Here is a 21014-nt window from a genome sequence, read left to right on the forward strand (position 1 = left end):
CAGCTCCTGCGTCTTATCCTCTCACTCAGAGGGGTCAGAGATCTATCACACCAAACAAGTGCAGTCACATGAGCACAAATGAACCAATCAGTTCCTGCGTCTTATCCTCTCTCTCACTCAGAGGGGTCAGAGATAGATCACACCAAACAAGTGCAGTCACATGAGCACAAATGAACCAATCAGCTCCTGAGTCTTATCTCTCTCACTCAGAGGGGTCAGAGATAGATCACACCAAACAAGTGCAGTCACATGAGCACAAATGAACCAATCAGCTCCTGCAGTCTTATCCTCTCTCACTCACTCAGAGGGGTCAGAGATAGATCACACCAAACAAGTGCAGTCACATGAGCACAAATGAACCAATCAGCTCCTGCGTCTTATCCTCTCTCTCACTCAGAGGGGTCAGAGATAGATCACACCAAACAAGTGCAGTCACATGAGCACAATGTGTCAAAAGAACTGAAATAAGGGGGCAGCCTGCAGAGGCTTAGATATAAGGTAATCACAGAGGTAAAAAGTGTATTTATATAACTGTGTTGGTTATGCAAAATTAGGGAATGGGTAATAAAGGGATTATCTATCTTTTTAAACAATAAATATTTTGAAGTAGACTGTCCCTTCAACTGTGTTTAACCCCTTTGTTCAAGGAACAGCGCAATAAGAGCTCTAAATAGCATTTTATTAATATATCTATCTTAAAGGGATATGAAACCCACATTTTTTTATTTCATGATTCAGATAGAGCATTATCAATTTATCTTCGTTTTCTTGGTAACTTTATTTGAAAAATTAGAAATGTAAGTTTAGGAGACAGCCCATTTTTGGTTCAGCACCTGGGTAGTGCTTGCTGATTGGTGGCTACATTTAACATTTCACTAATTTGGTTTTCATAGTGCAGCTACAAGGAAACTGGAGCCATGTAGTTGGTGTGTTACAAAGATAAGATTAGCCTATCTATAATTTATTTTATAAGTTCATTTAGTAAAGCCATCCGGATGCAGACGGCCTGCGAGCGCTGAAGTCAGCTCCTACCTTTGTGTTATCTTTGGTTCTCTGTAGTTCCTCATGCACTTTTGGAAGCGGATCGTCAATTCTGACTTTGAGCTCATGAAGACTCGTCCGCAGATCTTCAACCTTCAGCTCAAAGCTGCGCCATTCCTGAACACAAACAGTTAAAACTGAGGTAAGCCCTTATTCTCAAACAATGCAAGCATCATAAATAATGACACAAACTAGTTAACCATAAACTACAGTTAATGTTTTATACATTTATAGTAAGGGGTGGAGAAATATCAGTATAGGTTACCAGTCTGCTAACTCTAAAATATAAAAAATATATGCAGGTGCAGTGCTGTGTGACTATAAACCATACAACTAGGGTTTGGTAGCCCAGTACTGTGTGACTATGAGCCGTACAACTAGGGTTTGGTAGCCCAGTACTGTGCGACTATGAGCCGTACAACTAGGGTTTGGTAGCCCAGTACTGTGCGACTATAAACCATACAACTAGGGTTTGGTAGCCCAGTACTGTATGACTATGAGCCATACAAATAAGGTTTAGTAGCCCAGTACTGTGTGACTATGAGCCGTACAACTAGGGTTTGGTAGCCCAGTACTGTATGACTATGAGCCGTACAACTAGGGTTTGGTAGCCCAGTACTGTGTGACTATGAGCCGTACAACTAGGGTTTGGTAGCCCAGTACTGTGCGACTATAAACCATACAACTAGGGTTTGGTAGCCCAGTACTGTATGACTATGAGCCATACAAATAGGGTTTAGTAGCCCAGTACTGTGTGACTATGAGCCGTACAACTAGGGTTTGGTAGCCCAGTACTGTGTGACTATGAGCCGTACAACTAGGGTTTGGTAGCCCAGTACTGTGCGACTATAAACCATACAACTAGGGTTTGGAAGCCCAGTACTGTATGACTATGAGCCATACAAATAGGGTTTAGTAGCCCAGTACTGTGTGACTATGAGCCGTACAACTAGGGTTTGGTAGCCGAGTACTGTGTGACTATGAGCCGTACAAGTAGGGTTTGGTAGCCCAGTACTGTGTGACTATGAGCCGTACAACTAGGGTTTGGTAGCCCAGTACTGTGTGACTATGAGCCGTACAACTAGGGTTTTCTAGCCCAGTACTGTGTGACTATGAGCCGTACAACTAGGGTTTGGTAGCCCAGTACTGTGTCACTATAAGCCGTACAACTAGGGTTTGGTAGCCCAGTACTGTGTGACTATAAGCTGTATAACTAGGGTTTGGTAGCCCAGTACTGTGTGACTATGAGCCGTATAACTAGGGTTTAGTAGCCCAGTACTGTGTGACTATGAGCCGTACAACTAGGGTTTGGTAGCCCAGTAATGTGTGACTATGAGCCGTACAACTAGGATTTGCTGACCCAGTACTGTGTGACTATGATCTGTACAACTAGGGTTTAGTAGCCCAGTACTGTGTGACTATGGTCCGTACAACTAGGGTTTGGTAGCCCAGTACTGTGTGACTATAAGCCGTACAACTAGGGTTTAGTAGCCCAGTACTGTGTGACTATGAGCCGTACAACTAGGGTTTAGTAGCCCAGTAATGTGTGACTATGAGCCGTACAACTAGGGTTTGGTAGCTCAGAAATGTGTGACTATGAGCCGTACAACTAGGATTTGCTGACCCAGTACTGTGTGACTATGATCTGTACAACTAGGGTTTAGTAGCCCAGTACTGTGTGACTATGATCCGTACAACTAGGGTTTGGTAGCCCAGTACTGTGTGACTATAAGCCGTACAACTAGGTTTTAGTAGCCCAGTACTGTGTGACTATGAGCCGTACAACTAGGGTTTAGTAGCCCAGTACTGTGTGACTATGAGCCGTACAACTAGGGTTTAGTAGCCCAGTACTGTGTGACTATGAGCCGTACAACTAGGGTTTGGTAGCCCAGTAATGTGTGACTATGAGCCGTACAACTAGGGTTTGGTAGCCCAGTAATGTGTGACTATGAGGCGTACAAGTAGGGTTTGGTAGCCCAGTACTGTGTGACTATGAGCCGTACAACTAGGGTTTGGTAGCCCAGTACTGTGTGACTATGAGCCGTACAACTAGGGTTTTCTAGCCCAGTACTGTGTGACTATGAGCCGTACAACTAGGATTTGGTAGCCCAGTACTGTGTGACTATGAGCCGTACAAATAGGGTTTGGTAGCCCAGTACTGTGTGACTATGAGCCGTACAAATAGGGTTTAGTAGCCCAGTACTGTGTGACTATGAGCCGTACAACTAGGGTTTGGTAGCCCAGTACTGTGTGACTATGAGCCGTACAACTAGGGTTTGGTAGCCCAGTACTGTGTGACTATGAGCCGTACAACTAGGGTTTGGTAGCCCAGTACTGTGTGACTATGAGCCGTACAACTAGGGTTTGGTAGCCCAGTACTGTGTCACTATAAGCCGTACAACTAGGGTTTGGTAGCCCAGTACTGTGTGACTATAAGCCGTACAACTAGGGTTTGGTAGCCGAGTACTGTGTGACTATGAGCCGTACAAGTAGGGTTTGGTAGCCCAGTACTGTGTGACTATGAGCCGTACAACTAGGGTTTGGTAGCCCAGTACTGTGTGACTATGAGCCGTACAAGTAGGGTTTGGTAGCCCAGTACTGTGTGACTATGAGCCGTACAAATAGGGTTTGGTAGCCCAGTACTGTGTGACTATGAGCCATACAAATAGGGTTTAGTAGCCCAGTACTGTGCGACTATGAGCCGTACAACTAGGGTTTGGTAGCCCAGTACTGTGCGACTATGAGCCGTACAACTAGGGTTTGGTAGCCCAGTACTGTGCGACTATAAACCATACAACTAGGGTTTGGTAGCCCAGTACTGTATGACTATGAGCCATACAAATAAGGTTTAGTAGCCCAGTACTGTGTGACTATGAGCCGTACAACTAGGGTTTGGTAGCCCAGTACTGTATGACTATGAGCCGTACAACTAGGGTTTGGTAGTCCAGTACTGTGTGACTATGAGCCGTACAACTAGGGTTTGGTAGCCCAGTACTGTGCGACTATAAACCATACAACTAGGGTTTGGTAGCCCAGTACTGTATGACTATGAGCCATACAAATAGGGTTTAGTAGCCCAGTACTGTGTGACTATGAGCCGTACAACTAGGGTTTGGTAGCCCAGTACTGTGTGACTATGAGCCGTACAACTAGGGTTTGGTAGCCCAGTACTGTGCGACTATAAACCATACAACTAGGGTTTGGAAGCCCAGTACTGTATGACTATGAGCCATACAAATAGGGTTTAGTAGCCCAGTACTGTGTGACTATGAGCCGTACAACTAGGGTTTGGTAGCCGAGTACTGTGTGACTATGAGCCGTACAAGTAGGGTTTGGTAGCCCAGTACTGTGTGACTATGAGCCGTACAACTAGGGTTTGGTAGCCCAGTACTGTGTGACTATGAGCCGTACAACTAGGGTTTTCTAGCCCAGTACTGTGTGACTATGAGCCGTACAACTAGGGTTTGGTAGCCCAGTACTGTATCACTATAAGCCGTACAACTAGGGTTTGGTAGCCCAGTACTGTGTGACTATAAGCTGTATAACTAGGGTTTGGTAGCCCAGTACTGTGTGACTATGAGCCGTATAACTAGGGTTTAGTAGCCCAGTACTGTGTGACTATGAGCCGTACAACTAGGGTTTGGTAGCCCAGTAATGTGTGACTATGAGCCGTACAACTAGGATTTGCTGACCCAGTACTGTGTGACTATGATCTGTACAACTAGGGTTTAGTAGCCCAGTACTGTGTGACTATGGTCCGTACAACTAGGGTTTGGTAGCCCAGTACTGTGTGACTATAAGCCGTACAACTAGGGTTTAGTAGCCCAGTACTGTGTGACTATGAGCCGTACAACTAGGGTTTAGTAGCCCAGTAATGTCTGACTATGAGCCGTACAACTAGGGTTTGGTAGCCCAGAAATGTGTGACTATGAGCCGTACAACTAGGATTTGCTGACCCAGTACTGTGTGACTATGATCTGTACAACTAGGGTTTAGTAGCCCAGTACTGTGTGACTATGATCCGTACAACTAGGGTTTGGTAGCCCAGTACTGTGTGACTATAAGCCGTATAACTAGGTTTTAGTAGCCCAGTACTGTGTGACTATGAGCCGTACAACTAGGGTTTAGTAGCCCAGTACTGTGTGACTATGAGCCGTACAACTAGGGTTTAGTAGCCCAGTACTGTGTGACTATGAGCCGTACAACTAGGGTTTGGTAGCCCAGTAATGTGTGACTATGAGCCGTACAACTAGGGTTTGGTAGCCCAGTAATGTGTGACTATGAGGCGTACAAGTAGGGTTTGGTAGCCCAGTACTGTGTGACTATGAGCCGTACAACTAGGGTTTGGTAGCCCAGTACTGTGTGACTATGAGCCGTACAACTAGGGTTTTCTAGCCCAGTACTGTGTGACTATGAGCCGTACAACTAGGGTTTGGTAGCCCAGTACTGTGTGACTATGAGCCGTACAAATAGGGTTTGGTAGCCCAGTACTGTGTGACTATGAGCCGTACAAATAGGGTTTAGTAGCCCAGTACTGTGTGACTATGAGCCGTACAACTAGGGTTTGGTAGCCCAGTACTGTGTGACTATGAGCCGTACAACTAGGGTTTAGTAGCCCAGTACTGTGTGACTATGAGCCGTACAACTAGGGTTTGGTAGCCCAGTACTGTGTGACTATGAGCCGTACAACTAGGGTTTGGTAGCCCAGTACTGTGTGACTATGAGCCGTACAACTAGGGTTTGGTAGCCCAGTACTGTGTGACTATAAGCCGTACAACCAGGGTTTGGTAGCCGAGTACTGTGTGACTATGAGCCGTACAAGTAGGGTTTGGTAGCCCAGTACTGTGTGACTATGAGCCGTACAACTAGGGTTTGGTAGCCCAGTACTGTGTGACTATGAGCCGTACAAGTAGGGTTTGGTAGCCCAGTACTGTGTGACTATGAGCCGTACAAATAGGGTTTGGTAGCCCAGTACTGTGTGACTATGAGCCGTACAAATAGGGTTTAGTAGCCCAGTACTGTGTGACTATGAGCCGTACAACTAGGGTTTGGTAGCCCAGTACTGTGTGACTATGAGCCGTACAACTAGGGTTTGGTAGCCCAGTACTGTGTGACTATGAGCCGTACAACTAGGGTTTGGTAGCCCAGTACTGTGTGACTATGAGCCGTACAACTAGGGTTTGGTAGCCCAGTACTGTGTCACTATAAGCCGTACAACTAGGGTTTGGTAGCCCAGTACTGTGTGACTATGAGCCGTATAACTAGGGTTTAGTAGCCCAGTACTGTGTGACTATGAGCCGTACAACTAGGGTTTGGTAGCCCAGTAATGTGTGACTATGAGCCGTACAACTAGGATTTGCTGACCCAGTACTGTGTGACTATGATCTGTACAACTAGGGTTTAGTAGCCCAGTACTGTGTGACTATGATCCGTACAACTAGGGTTTGGTAGCCCAGTACTGTGTGACTATAAGCCGTACAACTAGGGTTTAGTAGCCCAGTACTGTGTGACTATGAGCCGTACAACTAGGGTTTAGTAGCCCAGTAATGTGTGACTATGAGCCGTACAACTAGGGTTTGGTAGCCCAGAAATGTGTGACTATGAGCCGTACAACTAGGATTTGCTGACCCAGTACTGTGTGACTATGATCTGTACAACTAGGGTTTAGTAGCCCAGTACTGTGTGACTATGATCCGTACAACTAGGGTTTGGTAGCCCAGTACTGTGTGACTATGAGCCGTACAACTAGGTTTTAGTAGCCCAGTACTGTGTGACTATGAGCTGTACAACTAGGGTTTAGTAGCCCAGTACTGTGTGACTATGAGCCGTACAACTAGGGTTTGGTAGCCCAGTACTGTGTGACTATGAGCCGTACAACTAGGGTTTTCTAGCCCAGTACTGTGTGACTATGAGCCGTACAACTAGGGTTTGGTAGCCCAGTACTGTGTGACTATGAGCCGTACAAATAGGGTTTGGTAGCCCAGTACTGTGTGACTATGAGCCGTACAAATAGGGTTTAGTAGCCCAGTACTGTGTGACTATGAGCCGTACAACTAGGGTTTGGTAGCCCAGTACTGTGTGACTATGAGCCGTACAACTAGGGTTTGGTAGCCCAGTACTGTGTGACTATGAGCCGTACAACTAGGGTTTGGTAGCCCAGTACTTTGTGACTATGAGCCGTACAACTAGGGTTTGGTAGCCCAGTACTGTGTCACTATAAGCCGTACAACTAGGGTTTGGTAGCCCAGTACTGTGTGACTATAAGCTGTATAACTAGGGTTTGGTAGCCCAGTACTGTGTGACTATGAGCCGCATAACTAGGGTTTAGTAGCCCAGTACTGTGTGACTATGAGCCGTACAACTAGGGTTTGGTAGCCCAGTAATGTGTGACTATGAGCCGTACAACTAGGATTTGCTGACCCAGTACTGTGTGACTATGATCTGTACAACTAGGGTTTAGTAGCCCAGTACTTTGTGACTGTGATCCGTACAACTAGGGTTTGGTAGCCCAGTACTGTGTGACTATAAGCCGTACAACTAGGGTTTAGTAGCCCAGTACTGTGTGACTATGAGCCGTACAACTAGGGTTTAGTAGCCCAGTAATGTGTGACTATGAGCCGTACAACTAGGGTTTGGTAGCCCAGAAATGTGTGACTATGAGCCGTACAACTAGGATTTGCTGACCCAGTACTGTGTGACTATGATCTGTACAACTAGGGTTTAGTAGCCCAGTACTGTGTGACTATGATCCGTACAACTAGGGTTTGGTAGCCCAGTACTGTGTGACTATAAGCCGTACAACTAGGTTTTAGTAGCCCAGTACTGTGTGACTATGAGCCGTACAACTAGGGTTTAGTAGCCCAGTACTGTGTGACTATGAGCCGTACAACTAGGGTTTGGTAGCCCAGTAATGTGTGACTATGAGCCGTACAACTAGGGTTTGGTAGCCCAGTAATGTGTGACTATGAGGCGTACAAGTAGGGTTTGGTAGCCCAGTACTGTGTGACTATGAGCCGTACAACTAGGGTTTGGTAGCCCAGTACTGTGTGACTATGAGCCGTACAACTAGGGTTTTCTAGCCCAGTACTGTGTGACTATGAGCCGTACAACTAGGGTTTGGTAGCCCAGTACTGTGTGACTATGAGCCGCACAAATAGGGTTTGGTAGCCCAGTACTGTGTGACTATGAGCCGTACAAATAGGGTTTAGTAGCCCAGTACTGTGTGACTATGAGCCGTACAACTAGGGTTTGGTAGCCCAGTACTGTGTGACTATGAGCCGTACAACTAGGGTTTGGTAGCCCAGTACTGTGTGACTATGAGCCGTACAACTAGGGTTTGGTAGCCCAGTACTGTGTGACTATGAGCCGTACAACTAGGGTTTGGTAGCCCAGTACTGTGTCACTATAAGCCGTACAACTAGGGTTTGGTAGCCCAGTACTGTGTGACTATAAGCTGTATAACTAGGGTTTGGTAGCCCAGTACTGTGTGACTATGAGCCGCATAACTAGGGTTTAGTAGCCCAGTACTGTGTGACTATGAGCCGTACAACTAGGGTTTGGTAGCCCAGTAATGTGTGACTATGAGCCGTACAACTAGGATTTGCTGACCCAGTACTGTGTGACTATGAGCCGCATAACTAGGGTTTAGTAGCCCAGTACTGTGTGACTATGAGCCGTACAACTAGGGTTTGGTAGCCCAGTAATGTGTGACTATGAGCCGTACAACTAGGATTTGCTGACCCAGTACTGTGTGACTATGATCTGTACAACTAGGGTTTAGTAGCCCAGTACTTTGTGACTATGATCCGTACAACTAGGGTTTGGTAGCCCAGTACTGTGTGACTATAAGGCGTACAACTAGGTTTTAGTAGCCCAGTACTGTGTGACTATGAGCCGTACAACTAGGGTTTAGTAGCCCAGTACTGTGTGACTATGAGCCGTACAACTAGGGTTTAGTAGCACAGTACTGTGTGACTATGAGCCGTACAACTAGGGTTTGGTAGCCCAGTAATGTGTGACTATGAGCCGTACAACTAGGGTTTGGTAGCCCAGTAATGTGTGACTATGAGCCGTACAACTAGGGTTTGGTAGCCCAGTACTGTGTGACTATGAGCCGTACAACTAGGGTTTAGTAGCCCAGTACTGTGAGACTATGAGCCATACAACTAGGGTTTGGTAGCCCAGTAATGTGTGACTATGAGCCGTACAACTAGGGTTTGGTAGCCCAGTACTGTGTGACTATAAGCCGTACAATTAGGGTTTGGTAGCCCAGTACTGTGTGACTATGAGCCGTACAACTAGGTTTTAGTAGCTCACTACTGTGTGACTATGAGCCGTACAACTAGGGTTTAGTAGCCCAGTACTGTGTAACTATGAGCCGTACAACTAGGGTTTAGTAGCCCAGTACTTTGTGACTATGAGCCGTACAACTAGGGTTTGGTAGCCCAGTACTGTGTGACTATGAGCCGTACAACTAGGGTTTAGTAGCCCAGTACTATGTGACTATGAGCCGTACAACTAGGGTTTAGTAGCCCAGTACTGTGTGACTATGAGCCGTACAACTAGGGTTTAGTAGCCTAGTACTGTGTGACTATGAGCCATACAACAAGGGTTTGGTAGCCCAGTAATGTTTGACTATGAGCCGTACAACTAGGGTTTAGTAGCCCAGTACTGTGTGACTATGAGCCGTATAACTAGGGTTTAGTAGCCCAGTAATGTGTGACTATGAGCCGTATAACTAGGGTTTGGTAGCCCAGTAATGTGTGACTATGAGCCGTATAACTAGTGTTTGGTAGCCCAGTAATGTGTGACTATGAGCCGTATAACTAGGGTTTGGTAGCCCAGTACTGTGTGACTATGAGCCGTATAACTAGGGTTTAGTAGCCCAGTACTGTGTGACTATGAGCCGTATAACTAGGGTTTGGTAGCCCAGTAATGTGTGACTATGAGCCGTACAACTAGGATTTGCTGACCCAGTACTGTGTGACTATGATCTGTACAACTAGGGTTTGGTAGCCCAGTACTGTGTGACTATAAGCCGTACAACTAGGTTTTAGTAGCTCACTACTGTGCGACTATGAGCCGTACAACTAGGGTTTAGTAGCCCAGTACTGTGTGACTATGAGCCGTACAACTAGGGTTTAGTAGCCCAGTACTGTGTGACTATGAGCCGTACAACTAGGGTTTGGTAGCCCAGTACTGTGTGACTATGAGCCGTACAACTAGGGTTTAGTAGCCCAGTACTGTGTGACTATGAGCCATACAACAAGGGTTTGGTAGCCCAGTAATGTTTGACTATGAGCCGTACAACTAGGGTTTAGTAGCCCAGTACTGTGTGACTATGAGCCGTATAACTAGGGTTTAGTAGCCCAGTAATGTGCGACTATGAGCCGTATAACTAGGGTTTGGTAGCCCAGTAATGTGTGACTATGAGCCGTATAACTAGTGTTTGGTAGTCCAGTAATGTGTGACTATGAGCCGTACAACTAGTGTTTGGTAGCCCAGTAATGTGTGACTATGAGCCGTATAACTAGGGTTTGGTAGCCCAGTACTGTGTGACTATGAGCCGTACAACTAGGGTTTGGTAGCCCAGTACTGTGTGACTATGAGCCGTACAACTAGGGTTTAGTAGCCCAGTACTGTGTGACTATGAGCCATACAACAAGGGTTTGGTAGCCCAGTAATGTTTGACTATGAGCCGTACAACTAGGGTTTAGTAGCCCAGTACTGTGTGACTATGAGCCGTATAACTAGGGTTTAGTAGCCCAGTAATGTGCGACTATGAGCCGTATAACTAGGGTTTGGTAGCCCAGTAATGTGTGACTATGAGCCGTATAACTAGTGTTTGGTAGTCCAGTAATGTGTGACTATGAGCCGTACAACTAGTGTTTGGTAGCCCAGTAATGTGTGACTATGAGCCGTATAACTAGGGTTTGGTAGCCCAGTACTGTGTGACTATGAGCCGTACAACTAGTGTTTGGTAGCCCAGTAATGTGTGACTATGAGCCGTATAACTAGGGTTTAGTAGCCCAGTATTGTGTGACTATGAGCCGTACAACTAGTGTTTGGTAGCCCAGTAATGTGTGACTATGAGCCGTATAACTAGGGTTTAGTAGCCCAGTACTGTGTGACTATGAGCCGTACAACTAGTGTTTGGTAGCCCAGTAATGTGTGACTATGAGCCGTATAACTAGGGTTTAGTAGCCCAGTAATGTGTGACTATGAGCCGTATAACTAGTGTTTGGTAGCCCAGTAATGTGTGACTATGAGCCGTATAACTAGGGTTTAGTAGCCCAGTACTGTGTGACTATGAGCCGTATAACTAGGGTTTAGTAGCCCAGTAATGTGTGACTATGAGCCGTATAACTAGTGTTTGGTAGCCCAGTAATGTGTGACTATGAGCCGTATAACTAGGGTTTAGTAGCCCAGTAATGTGTGACTATGAGCCGTATAACTAGGGTTTAGTAGCCCAGTACTGTGTGACTATGAGCCGTACAACTAGTGTTTGGTAGCCCAGTAATGTGTGACTATGAGCCGTATAACTAGGGTTTAGTAGCCCAGTAATGTGTGACTATGAGCCGTATAACTAGTGTTTGGTAGCCCAGTAATGTGTGACTATGAGCCGTATAACTAGGGTTTAGTAGCCCAGTACTGTGTGACTATGAGCCGTATAACTAGGGTTTGGTAGCCCAGTAATGTGTGACTATGAGCCGTATAACTAGGGTTTGGTAGCCCAGTAATGTGTGACTATGAGCCGTATAACTAGGGTTTAGTAGCCCAGTAATGTGTGACTATGAGCCGTATAACTAGGGTTTAGTAGCCCAGTAATGTGTGACTATGAGCCGTATAACTAGGGTTTGGTAGCCCAGTAATGTGTGACTATGAGCCGTATAACTAGGGTTTGGTAGCCCAGTAATGTGTGACTATGAGCCGTATAACTAGGGTTTAGTAGCCCAGTAATGTGTGACTATGAGCCGTATAACTAGGGTTTAGTAGCCCAGTACTGTGTGACTATGAGCCGTACAACTAGGGTTTGGTAGCCCAGTACTGTGTGACTATGAGCCGTACAACTAGGGTTTGGTAGCCCAGTACTGTGTGACTATAAGCCGTACAACTAGGGTTTAGTAGCCCAGTACTGTGTGACTATGAGCCGTATAACTAGTGTTTGGTAGCCCAGTAATGTGTGACTATGAGCCGTATAACTAGGGTTCAGTAGCCCAGTACTGTCTGACTATGAGCCGTATAACTAGGGTTTAGTAGCCCAGTAATGTGTGACTATGAGCCGTATAACTAGGGTTTGGTAGCCCAGTAATGTGTGACTATGAGCCGTATAACTAGGGTTTGGTAGCCCAGTAATGTGTGACTATGAGCCGTATAACTAGGGTTTGGTAGCCCAGTACTGTGTGACTATGAGCCGTATAACTAGTGTTTGGTAGCCCAGTCATGTGTGACTATGAGCCGTATAACTAGGGTTTGGTAGCCCAGTAATGTGTGACTATGAGCCGTATAACTAGGGTTTGGTAGCCCAGTAATGTGTGACTATGAGCCGTATAACTAGGGTTTGGTAGCCCAGTAATGTGTGACTATGAGCCGTACAACTAGGGTTTAGTAGCCCAGTACTGTGTGACTATGAGCCGTATAACTAGGGTTTAGTAGCCCAGTAATGTGTGACTATGAGCCGTATAACTAGGGTTTAGTAGCCCAGTACTGTGTGACTATGAGCCGTATAACTAGGGTTTGGTAGCCCAGTAATGTGTGACTATGAGCCGTATAACTAGGGTTTGGTAGCCCAGTAATGTGTGACTATGAGCCATACAACAGAAGTGCTTGCTGTATTAGGACGGTCTCTCTCGCTCTCTCTTCTTCCTGCTATTACAGACAGTATGATCACCAGATAAACTGAGCAATACAAACCTGAACGGTAGAGGTTATCTGTGTACTGCCAGCTTGTAACTGCAGCTGCACTTTATCCCACAGCTCCTGCAGCCGCGTCACATCTCTTTGCAGAATACTCTTAGTGTTGACATCAGCAATACCCAGCAGGTCCTGGCAGGTACCCACCACGGCGCAGTAACTGGTTTGCCACCTCTTGAAGAGCAGGTCCTTGTCCTAGAGAGAATACAGACTGCGGTTACTCACCCTGAGGGTAACAACGTGCGATTACAGAACAAGCTAATTGTGTCAAACACATAAAAAAGGGAAAGATGAAAAGAACAAATTTAGTGAAGCCCAGAAAAAGGTAATTATAGATGCCATGAAAATGATAGCTTTGTGTAACAGCTCCCTATAGTCACGTATATGGGAATGGTGATGTCTTTAACCTGGATATGACAAAGAAGGTTACTGTAAAACATACAGCAATGTCTAACATTACCGCACAAGCATCACCTACAGTAAGAGGCAGCGGAAACGGTGAGCCAGCCAGCCTGAGAGAAATGCCATGTATTGGGGAGAGACAAACAGGGCAAATAGAAAAGAGGTTGCCAAGGGAGGAGAGACAGCTAGAGCTACGAAGAAGAGACAGCTAGGGTAGGGAGATGAGACAGTTAGGGTAGGGAGATGAGACAGTTAGGGTAGGGAGAGGAGACAGTTAGGGTAGGGAGAGGAGACAGTTAGGGTAGGGAGATGAGACAGTTAGGGTAGGGAGATGAGACAGTTAGGGTAGGGAGATGAGACAGTTAGGGTAGGGATATGAGACAGTTAGGGTAGGGAGATGAGACAGTTAGGGTAGGGAGATGAGACAGTTAGGGTAGGGATATGAGACAGTTAGGGTAGGGATATGAGACAGTTAGGGTAGGGAGATGAGACAGTTAGGGTAGGGAGATGAGACAGTTAGGGTAGGGAGATGAGACAGTTAGGGTAGGGAGATGAGACAGTTAGGGTAGGGAGATGAGACAGTTAGGGTAGGGAGATGAGACAGTTAGGGTAGGGAGATGAGACAGTTAGGGTAGGGAGATGAGACAGTTAGGGTAGGGATATGAGACAGTTAGGGTAGGGATATGAGACAGTTAGGGTAGGGAGAGGAGACAGTTAGGGTAGGGAGAGGAGACAGTTAGGGTAGGGATATGAGACAGTTAGGGTAGGGAGAGGAGACAGTTAGGGTAGGGATATGAGACAGTTAGGGTAGGGAGAGGAGACAGTTAGGGTAGGGATATGAGACAGTTAGGGTAGGGAGAGGAGACAGTTAGGGTAGGGATATGAGACAGTTAGGGTTGGGATATGAGACAGTTAGGGTAGGGAGAGGAGACAACTAGGGCTAAGGAGAGGAGACAACTAGGACTAGGAAGAGGAGACAACTAGGACTAGGAAGATGAGACAGCTAGGGCTAGGGAGATGAGACAGCTAGGGTTAGGGAGATGAGACAGCTAGGGCTAGGGAGATGAGACAGCTAGGGCTAGGGAGATGAGACAGCTAGGGCTAGGGAGATGAGACAGCTAGGGTAGGGAGATGAGACAGCTAGGGTAGGGAGATGAGACAGCTAGGGAGATGAGACAGCTAGGGCTAGGGAGAGGAGACAGGGTAGGGAGATGAGACAGCTAGGGCTAGGGAGATGAGACAGCTAGGGCTAGGGAGATGAGACAGCTAGGGTAAAGAGATGAGACAGCTAGGGCGATGAGACAGCTAGGGTAGGGAGATGAGATAGCTAGGGTAGGGAGATGAGACAGCTAGGGAGATGAGACAGCTAGGATTAAGGAGATGAGACAGTTAGGTCTAGGCAGATTAGACAGTTAGGGCTAGGGAGATGAGACAGTTAGGGGTAGGGACATGAGACAGCTAGGGCTAGGGAGAGGAGACAGTGTAGGGAGATGAGACAGCTAGGGCTAGGGAGATGAGACAGCTAGGGCGATGAGACAGCTAGGGTAGGGAGATGAGACAGCTAGGGAGATGAGACAGCTAGGGCTAGGGAGAGGAGACAGGGTAGGGAGATGAGACAGCTAGGGCTAGGGAGATGAGACAGCTAGGATTAGGGAGATGAGGCAGTTAGGGCTAGGCAGATGAGACAGTTAGGGCTAGGCAGATGAGACAGTTAGGGCTAGGGAGATGAGACAGCTAGGGTAGGGATATGAGACAGCTAGGGCTAGGGAGAGGAGACAGCTAGGGCTAGGGAGATGAGACAGCTAGGGTTAGGCAGATGAGACAGTTAGGGCTAGGGAGATGAGACAGCTAGGGCTAGGTAGACGAGACAGCTAGGGAGACGAGGCAGCTAGGGAGACGAGGCAGCTAGGGAGAGGAGGCAGTGTAGGGAGATGAGACAGCTAGGGCTAGGGAGATGAGACAGCTAGGGCTAGGCAGATGAGACAGTTAGGGCTAGGGAGATGAGACAGCTAGGGCGACGAGACAGCTAGGGAGACGAGACAGCAAGTGAGATGAGACAGCTAGGCCTAGGGAGATGAGACAGCTAGGCCTAGGGAGATGAGACAGCTAGGGTAGGGAGATGAGACAGCTAGGGTAGGGAGATGAGACAGCTAGGGCTAGGGAGATGAGACTGCTAGGGCTAGGGAGATGAGACTGCTAGGGCTAGGGAGATGAGACAGTTAAGGGAAGGGAGATGAGACAGCTAGGGCGATGAGACAGCTAGGGTAGGGAGATGAGACAGTTAAGGGAAGGGAGATGAGACAGTTAAGGGAAGGGAGATGAGACAGCTAGGGTATGGAGATGAGACAGCTAGGGTAGGGAGATGAGACAGTTAAGGGAAGGGAGATGAGACAGCTAGGGAGATGAGACAGCTCAGGCTAGGGAGATGAGACAGTTAGGGTAGGGAGATGAGACAGTTAGGGTAGGGAGATGAGACAGCTACGGTAGGGAGATGAGAAAGCTAGGGCTAGGGAGATGAGACAGCTAGGGAGAGATAGCTAGGGTAGGGAGATGAGACAGTTAGGGTAGGGAGATGAGACAGTTAGGGATATGAGACAGCTAGGGCTATGAGATACCTAAGGTAGGGAGATGAGACAGCTAAGGATATGAGATAGCTAAGGTAGGGAGATGAGACAGCTAAGGATATGAGATAGCTAAGGTAGGGAGATGAGACAGCTAGGGCTAGGGAGATGAGACAGCTAGGGCTAGGGATATGAGATAGGTAAGGTAGGGAGATGAGACAGTTAGGGAGATGAGACAGTTAGGGATATGAGATAGCTAATTTAGGGAGATGAGACAGTTAGGGAGATGAGACAGCTAGGGATATGAGATAGCTAAGGTAGGGAGATGAGACAGTTAGGAAGATGAGACAGCTAGGGCTAGGGAGATGAGACAGTTAGGGCTAGGAATTTGAGATAGCTAAGGTAGGGAGATGAGACAGTTAGGGAGATGAGACAGCTAGGGCTAGGGATATAAGACAGTTAGGGAGATGAGACAGCTAGGGCTAGGGAGATGAGACATATTGCTACTTACCTTGCAATCGTACAGGAGCTTTCTAGTCTGGGAAAGGCTGCGGCATTTGTCACTGTTTATGCCAATCACAGTTGTGTGTAGACCCTCCAGCTCTTTACCCAGCTGTTCCTTCGCTAGCGTGAAATATCGCCACTGTTTCAAGACACTGTTTACTTCTCGCTTTCTCTGCTGAACCAGCCAGATCACACTTTGCCATTTCTCTTTTAAGGCAGTGAGCTTTAAAACAAACTCTTTTCTGCAGAAGAACAATATTTATAATTATTAGCACATCACTCTTGTAACAAAACACAGGTCCTAGACAATGTGTAGTGTAGCAGGCCCTAGACAATGTGTAGTGTAGGAGGTCCTAGACAATGTGTAGTGTAGCAGGCCCTAGACAATGTGTAGTGTAGCAGGCCCTAGACAATGTGTAGTGTAGCAGGCCCTAGACAATGTGTAGTGTAGCAGGCCCTAGACAATGTGTAGTGTAGGAGGTCCTAGACAACGTGTAGTGTAGCAGGCCCTAGACAACGTGTAGTGTAGCAGGCCCTAGACAATGTGTAGTGTAGCAGGCCCTAGACAATGTGTAGTATAGCAGGCTCTAGACAATGTGTAGTGTAGCAGGCCCTAGACAGTGTGTAGTGTAGCAGGCCCTAGACAATGTGTAGTGTAGCAGGCCCTAGACAATGTGTAGTGTAGCAGGCCCTAGACAATGTGTAGTGTAGCAGGCTCTAGACAATGTGTAGTGTAGCAGGCTCTAGACAATGTGTAGTGTAGCAGGCCCTAGACAGTGTGTAGTGTAGCAGGCCCTAGACAGTGTGTAGTGTAGCAGGCCCTAGACAATGTGTAGTGTAGCAGGCCCTAGACAGTGTGTAGTGTAGCAGGCCCTAGACAGTGTGTAGTGTAGCAGGCCTTAGACAATGGGCAGTGTAGCAGGCCCTAGACAGTGTGTAGTGTAGCAGGCCCTAGACAGTGTGTAGTGTAGCAGGCCCTAGACAATGTGTAGTGTAGCAGGCCCTAGACAGTGTGTAGTGTAGCAGGCCCTAGACAGTGTGTAGTGTAGCAGGCCCTAGACAGTGTGTAGTGTAGCAGGCCCTAGACAGTGTGTAGTGTATCAGGCCCTAGACAGTGTGTAGTGTAGCAGGCCCTAGACAGTGTGTAGTGTAGCAGGCCCTAGACAGTGTGTAGTGTAGCAGGCCCTAGACAGTGTGTAGTGTAGCAGGCCCTAGACAGTGTGTAGTGTAGCAGGCCCTAGACAGTGTGTAGTGTAGCAGGCCCTAGACAGTGTGTAGTGTAGCAGGCCCTAGACAATGTGTAGTGTAGCAGGCCCTAGACAATGTGTAGTGTAGCAGGCCCTAGACAGTGTGTAGTGTAGCAGGCCCTAGACAATGTGTAGTGTAGCAGGCCCTAGACAATGTGTAGTGTAGCAGGCCCTAGACAATGTGTAGTGTAGCAGGCCCTAGACAGTCTGTAGTGGGGGTTAGTAAAGATAAGTAATACAATGTTCATTTTCAATTGTTCTCTCTAAGTACTGGGCTTTGGTATAGAGAAAGAAATAATATAAAGAAGCGTGTGTGTGTACAGAAAGTGATAAAAAAGGAGATCCGATTTTCCTACACGTTCAACCTATTTTAATGGTTTGTGGTTTCAAAGAACAGGGTTCCGCTCAGGACACACAAGAGCAGGCATGCTCACACCCATGAAGACACAGATGCAGACATGCTCACACACACCCATGAAGACATGGATGCACACACGCGGATATGCTCACACATGCAGACATGCACACACCCATGAAGACACGGAGGCACACACACGCATGCACACACAGACATGCTCACATACACCCATGAAGACAAGAACGCGCACGCGCATGCACACAGACATGCACATACACACACACGGACATGCTCTCCCACACACATCCATGAAGACAGGGACGCATACACGTACACATTCCCACACACACCCATGAACACACAGACGAACACAAACTGGCATGCTCACACAAACACACACACAGCATGCTCACACACCCATGAAGACTTGGAGGCACACAGGTGGAGATGCTCACACACAACTATGAATACACAGATGCTCACACACACACCGATGAAAACACACATATGCGGACATGCCCACACACAGCCATGAAGACACGGACACACACACGCGGACATGACCACACATGCACACACGCAGACATGCTCACACATACTGATGAACACACGGACACACACAGGCATGCACACACTCCCATGAACACACAGACACACACATGCGGACATGCTCACACACACCAATGAAGACACCGATGCACACACGCGGACATGCTCACACACGCATACACACATGCTAACACACAAATGCTCACACATACACACATGCTCACACACGCATACACACATGCTCACACACACAGAAGCTCACACACAAATACACACACGCTTGCACACACATGCTCACACACGCATACACACATACTCACACAGAAGCACAGATGCTCACACACAAATACACACATGCTCACACACACATACTCACACGCATACACATGCTCACACACACATACACACATACTCACACGCATACACACACTCACAGACATACACACATACTCACACACATGCTAACACATGCATACACACACAGACATACACACATACTCACACACATGCTAACACATGCATACACACAGAAGCACAGATGCTCACACACACATACACGCACGCTCACACACACATACTCCCACACGCACATACACACATACTCACACACACATGCTCACACAAGCACAGATGCTCACACACACATACGCACACATGCTACCACACACATACAAACTGGCATGCTTACACAAACGCACACACGCAGCATGCTCACACACCTATGAAGACTTGGAGGCACACAGAGTGACATGCTCACACACACCCATGAATACACAGATGCTCACACACACCCATGAAAAACACACACACACGGACATGCTCACACACACACATGAACAGACGGGGACATGCCTACACACACGTGTGCACACACGGACGCACACACTCGGACATGCTCATGCACATCCATGAACACACACATACAGACATGCACACAGAAGCACAGATGCTCACACACACATACACACACGCTCACACACACATACACACACGCTCACACACATGCTCACCAGTGATGTGCGGTGACTTCAGAGGCTGGTGAGGCAGTGTCTAGGTATCGGATACGCCTTCATTCTTTAGATATCCTTTGTTGAAGAAATAGCAATTGCACATGGGCGAGCCAATATCTATATGCAGCCACCATTCAGTATCTACTGAGCATATTTAGATATGATTTTCAACAAAGGATATCTGGTTTTCTTCATTCTTTTTATATCCTTTGTTGAAAAGCATATCTAAATATGCTCAGTGGCTACTGAGCATATTTAGATATGAATTTCAACAAAGGATATCTGATTTCCTTCATTATTTTGATATCCTTTGTTGAAATTCATATCTAAATATGCTCAGTAGCTACTGAGCATATTTAGATATGCTTTTCAACAAAGGATATAAAAAGAATGAAGAAAACCAGATATCCTTTGCTTAAAATCATATCTAAATATGCTCAGTAGCCACCGAGCATATTTAGATATGCTTTTCAACAAAGGATATCAAAAGAATGAAGAAAACCAGATATCCTTTGTTGAAATTCATATCTAAATATGCTCAGTGGCTTCTGAGCATATTTAGATATGCTTTTCAACAAAGGATATTTAAAGAATGAAAAAAAAAATCAGATATTAGATGTAAATTGGAAAGTTATTTAAAATTGCATGCTCTTTCTAAATCATGAAAGAAAACATATTACAATTGTTTTTAGCCTGGCCCAATGGTGTTTTGGGCACAGAAATTGATGCCAACACTGGCATAGATAACATAATTCTCATTTTTGAATAAGTAACAGATATTTTCAAAGGGTTAATAACCATTGGGACACTGATTTCACTATGAATATATACAGGGTAGATCCATCTCCATGCCATGCAATTGTTTTTAGCCTTGCCCAATAGTGTTTTTGGCACAGAAATTGATGGCAACCCTGCCATAGATAACAGAATTCTCATTTTTTAATAAGTAACAGATACTTTCAAAGGGTTAATAACCATTGGGCCACTGATTTCACTATGAATATATACAGGGCAGATCCCCTTCCATGACATGCAATTGTTTTTAGCCTGACCCAATTGTGTTTTGGGCACAGAAATTGATGCCAACACTGGCATAGGTAACACAATTCTCATTTTTGAATAAGTAACAGATATTTTCAAAGGGTTAATAACCATTGGGCCACTGATTTCAATATAAATATATACAGGTTAGATCTCCCTCCATGACATGCAATTGTTTTTAGCCTGGCCCAATGGTGTTTTGGGCACAGAAATTGATGCCAACCCTGGCATAGGTGACATAATTCTCATTTTTGAATAAGTAACAGATATTTTCAAAGGGTTAATAACCATTGGGCAAGGCTAAAAACAATAGCATGGCATGGAGGGGGATCTACCCTGTATATATTCATAGTGAAAATCAGTGGCCCAATGGTTATTAACCCTTTGA

General features: G+C 46.4%; 1 protein-coding gene across 1 annotated transcript in view; it reads right to left on the reverse strand.

Annotated features, from left to right (window-relative positions):
• SYNE2 (spectrin repeat containing nuclear envelope protein 2) overlaps window positions 1-21014 on the reverse strand; it is a 799180-nt gene that overhangs the window by 100823 nt on the left and 677343 nt on the right. The window contains exons 92-94 of the mRNA XM_053697281.1: window positions 16429-16663; window positions 12955-13149; window positions 1033-1158 (exon numbers count right to left, since the gene is read on the reverse strand). Of these exons, the coding sequence (XP_053553256.1) occupies window positions 1033-1158; window positions 12955-13149; window positions 16429-16663 (556 nt within the window). The remainder of the gene's footprint in view (window positions 1-1032; window positions 1159-12954; window positions 13150-16428; window positions 16664-21014) is intronic.

This window comes from Bombina bombina, chromosome 1 (genome assembly GCF_027579735.1).
Source record: "Bombina bombina isolate aBomBom1 chromosome 1, aBomBom1.pri, whole genome shotgun sequence".
NCBI classification, from domain to species: Eukaryota; Metazoa; Chordata; class Amphibia; order Anura; family Bombinatoridae; genus Bombina; species Bombina bombina.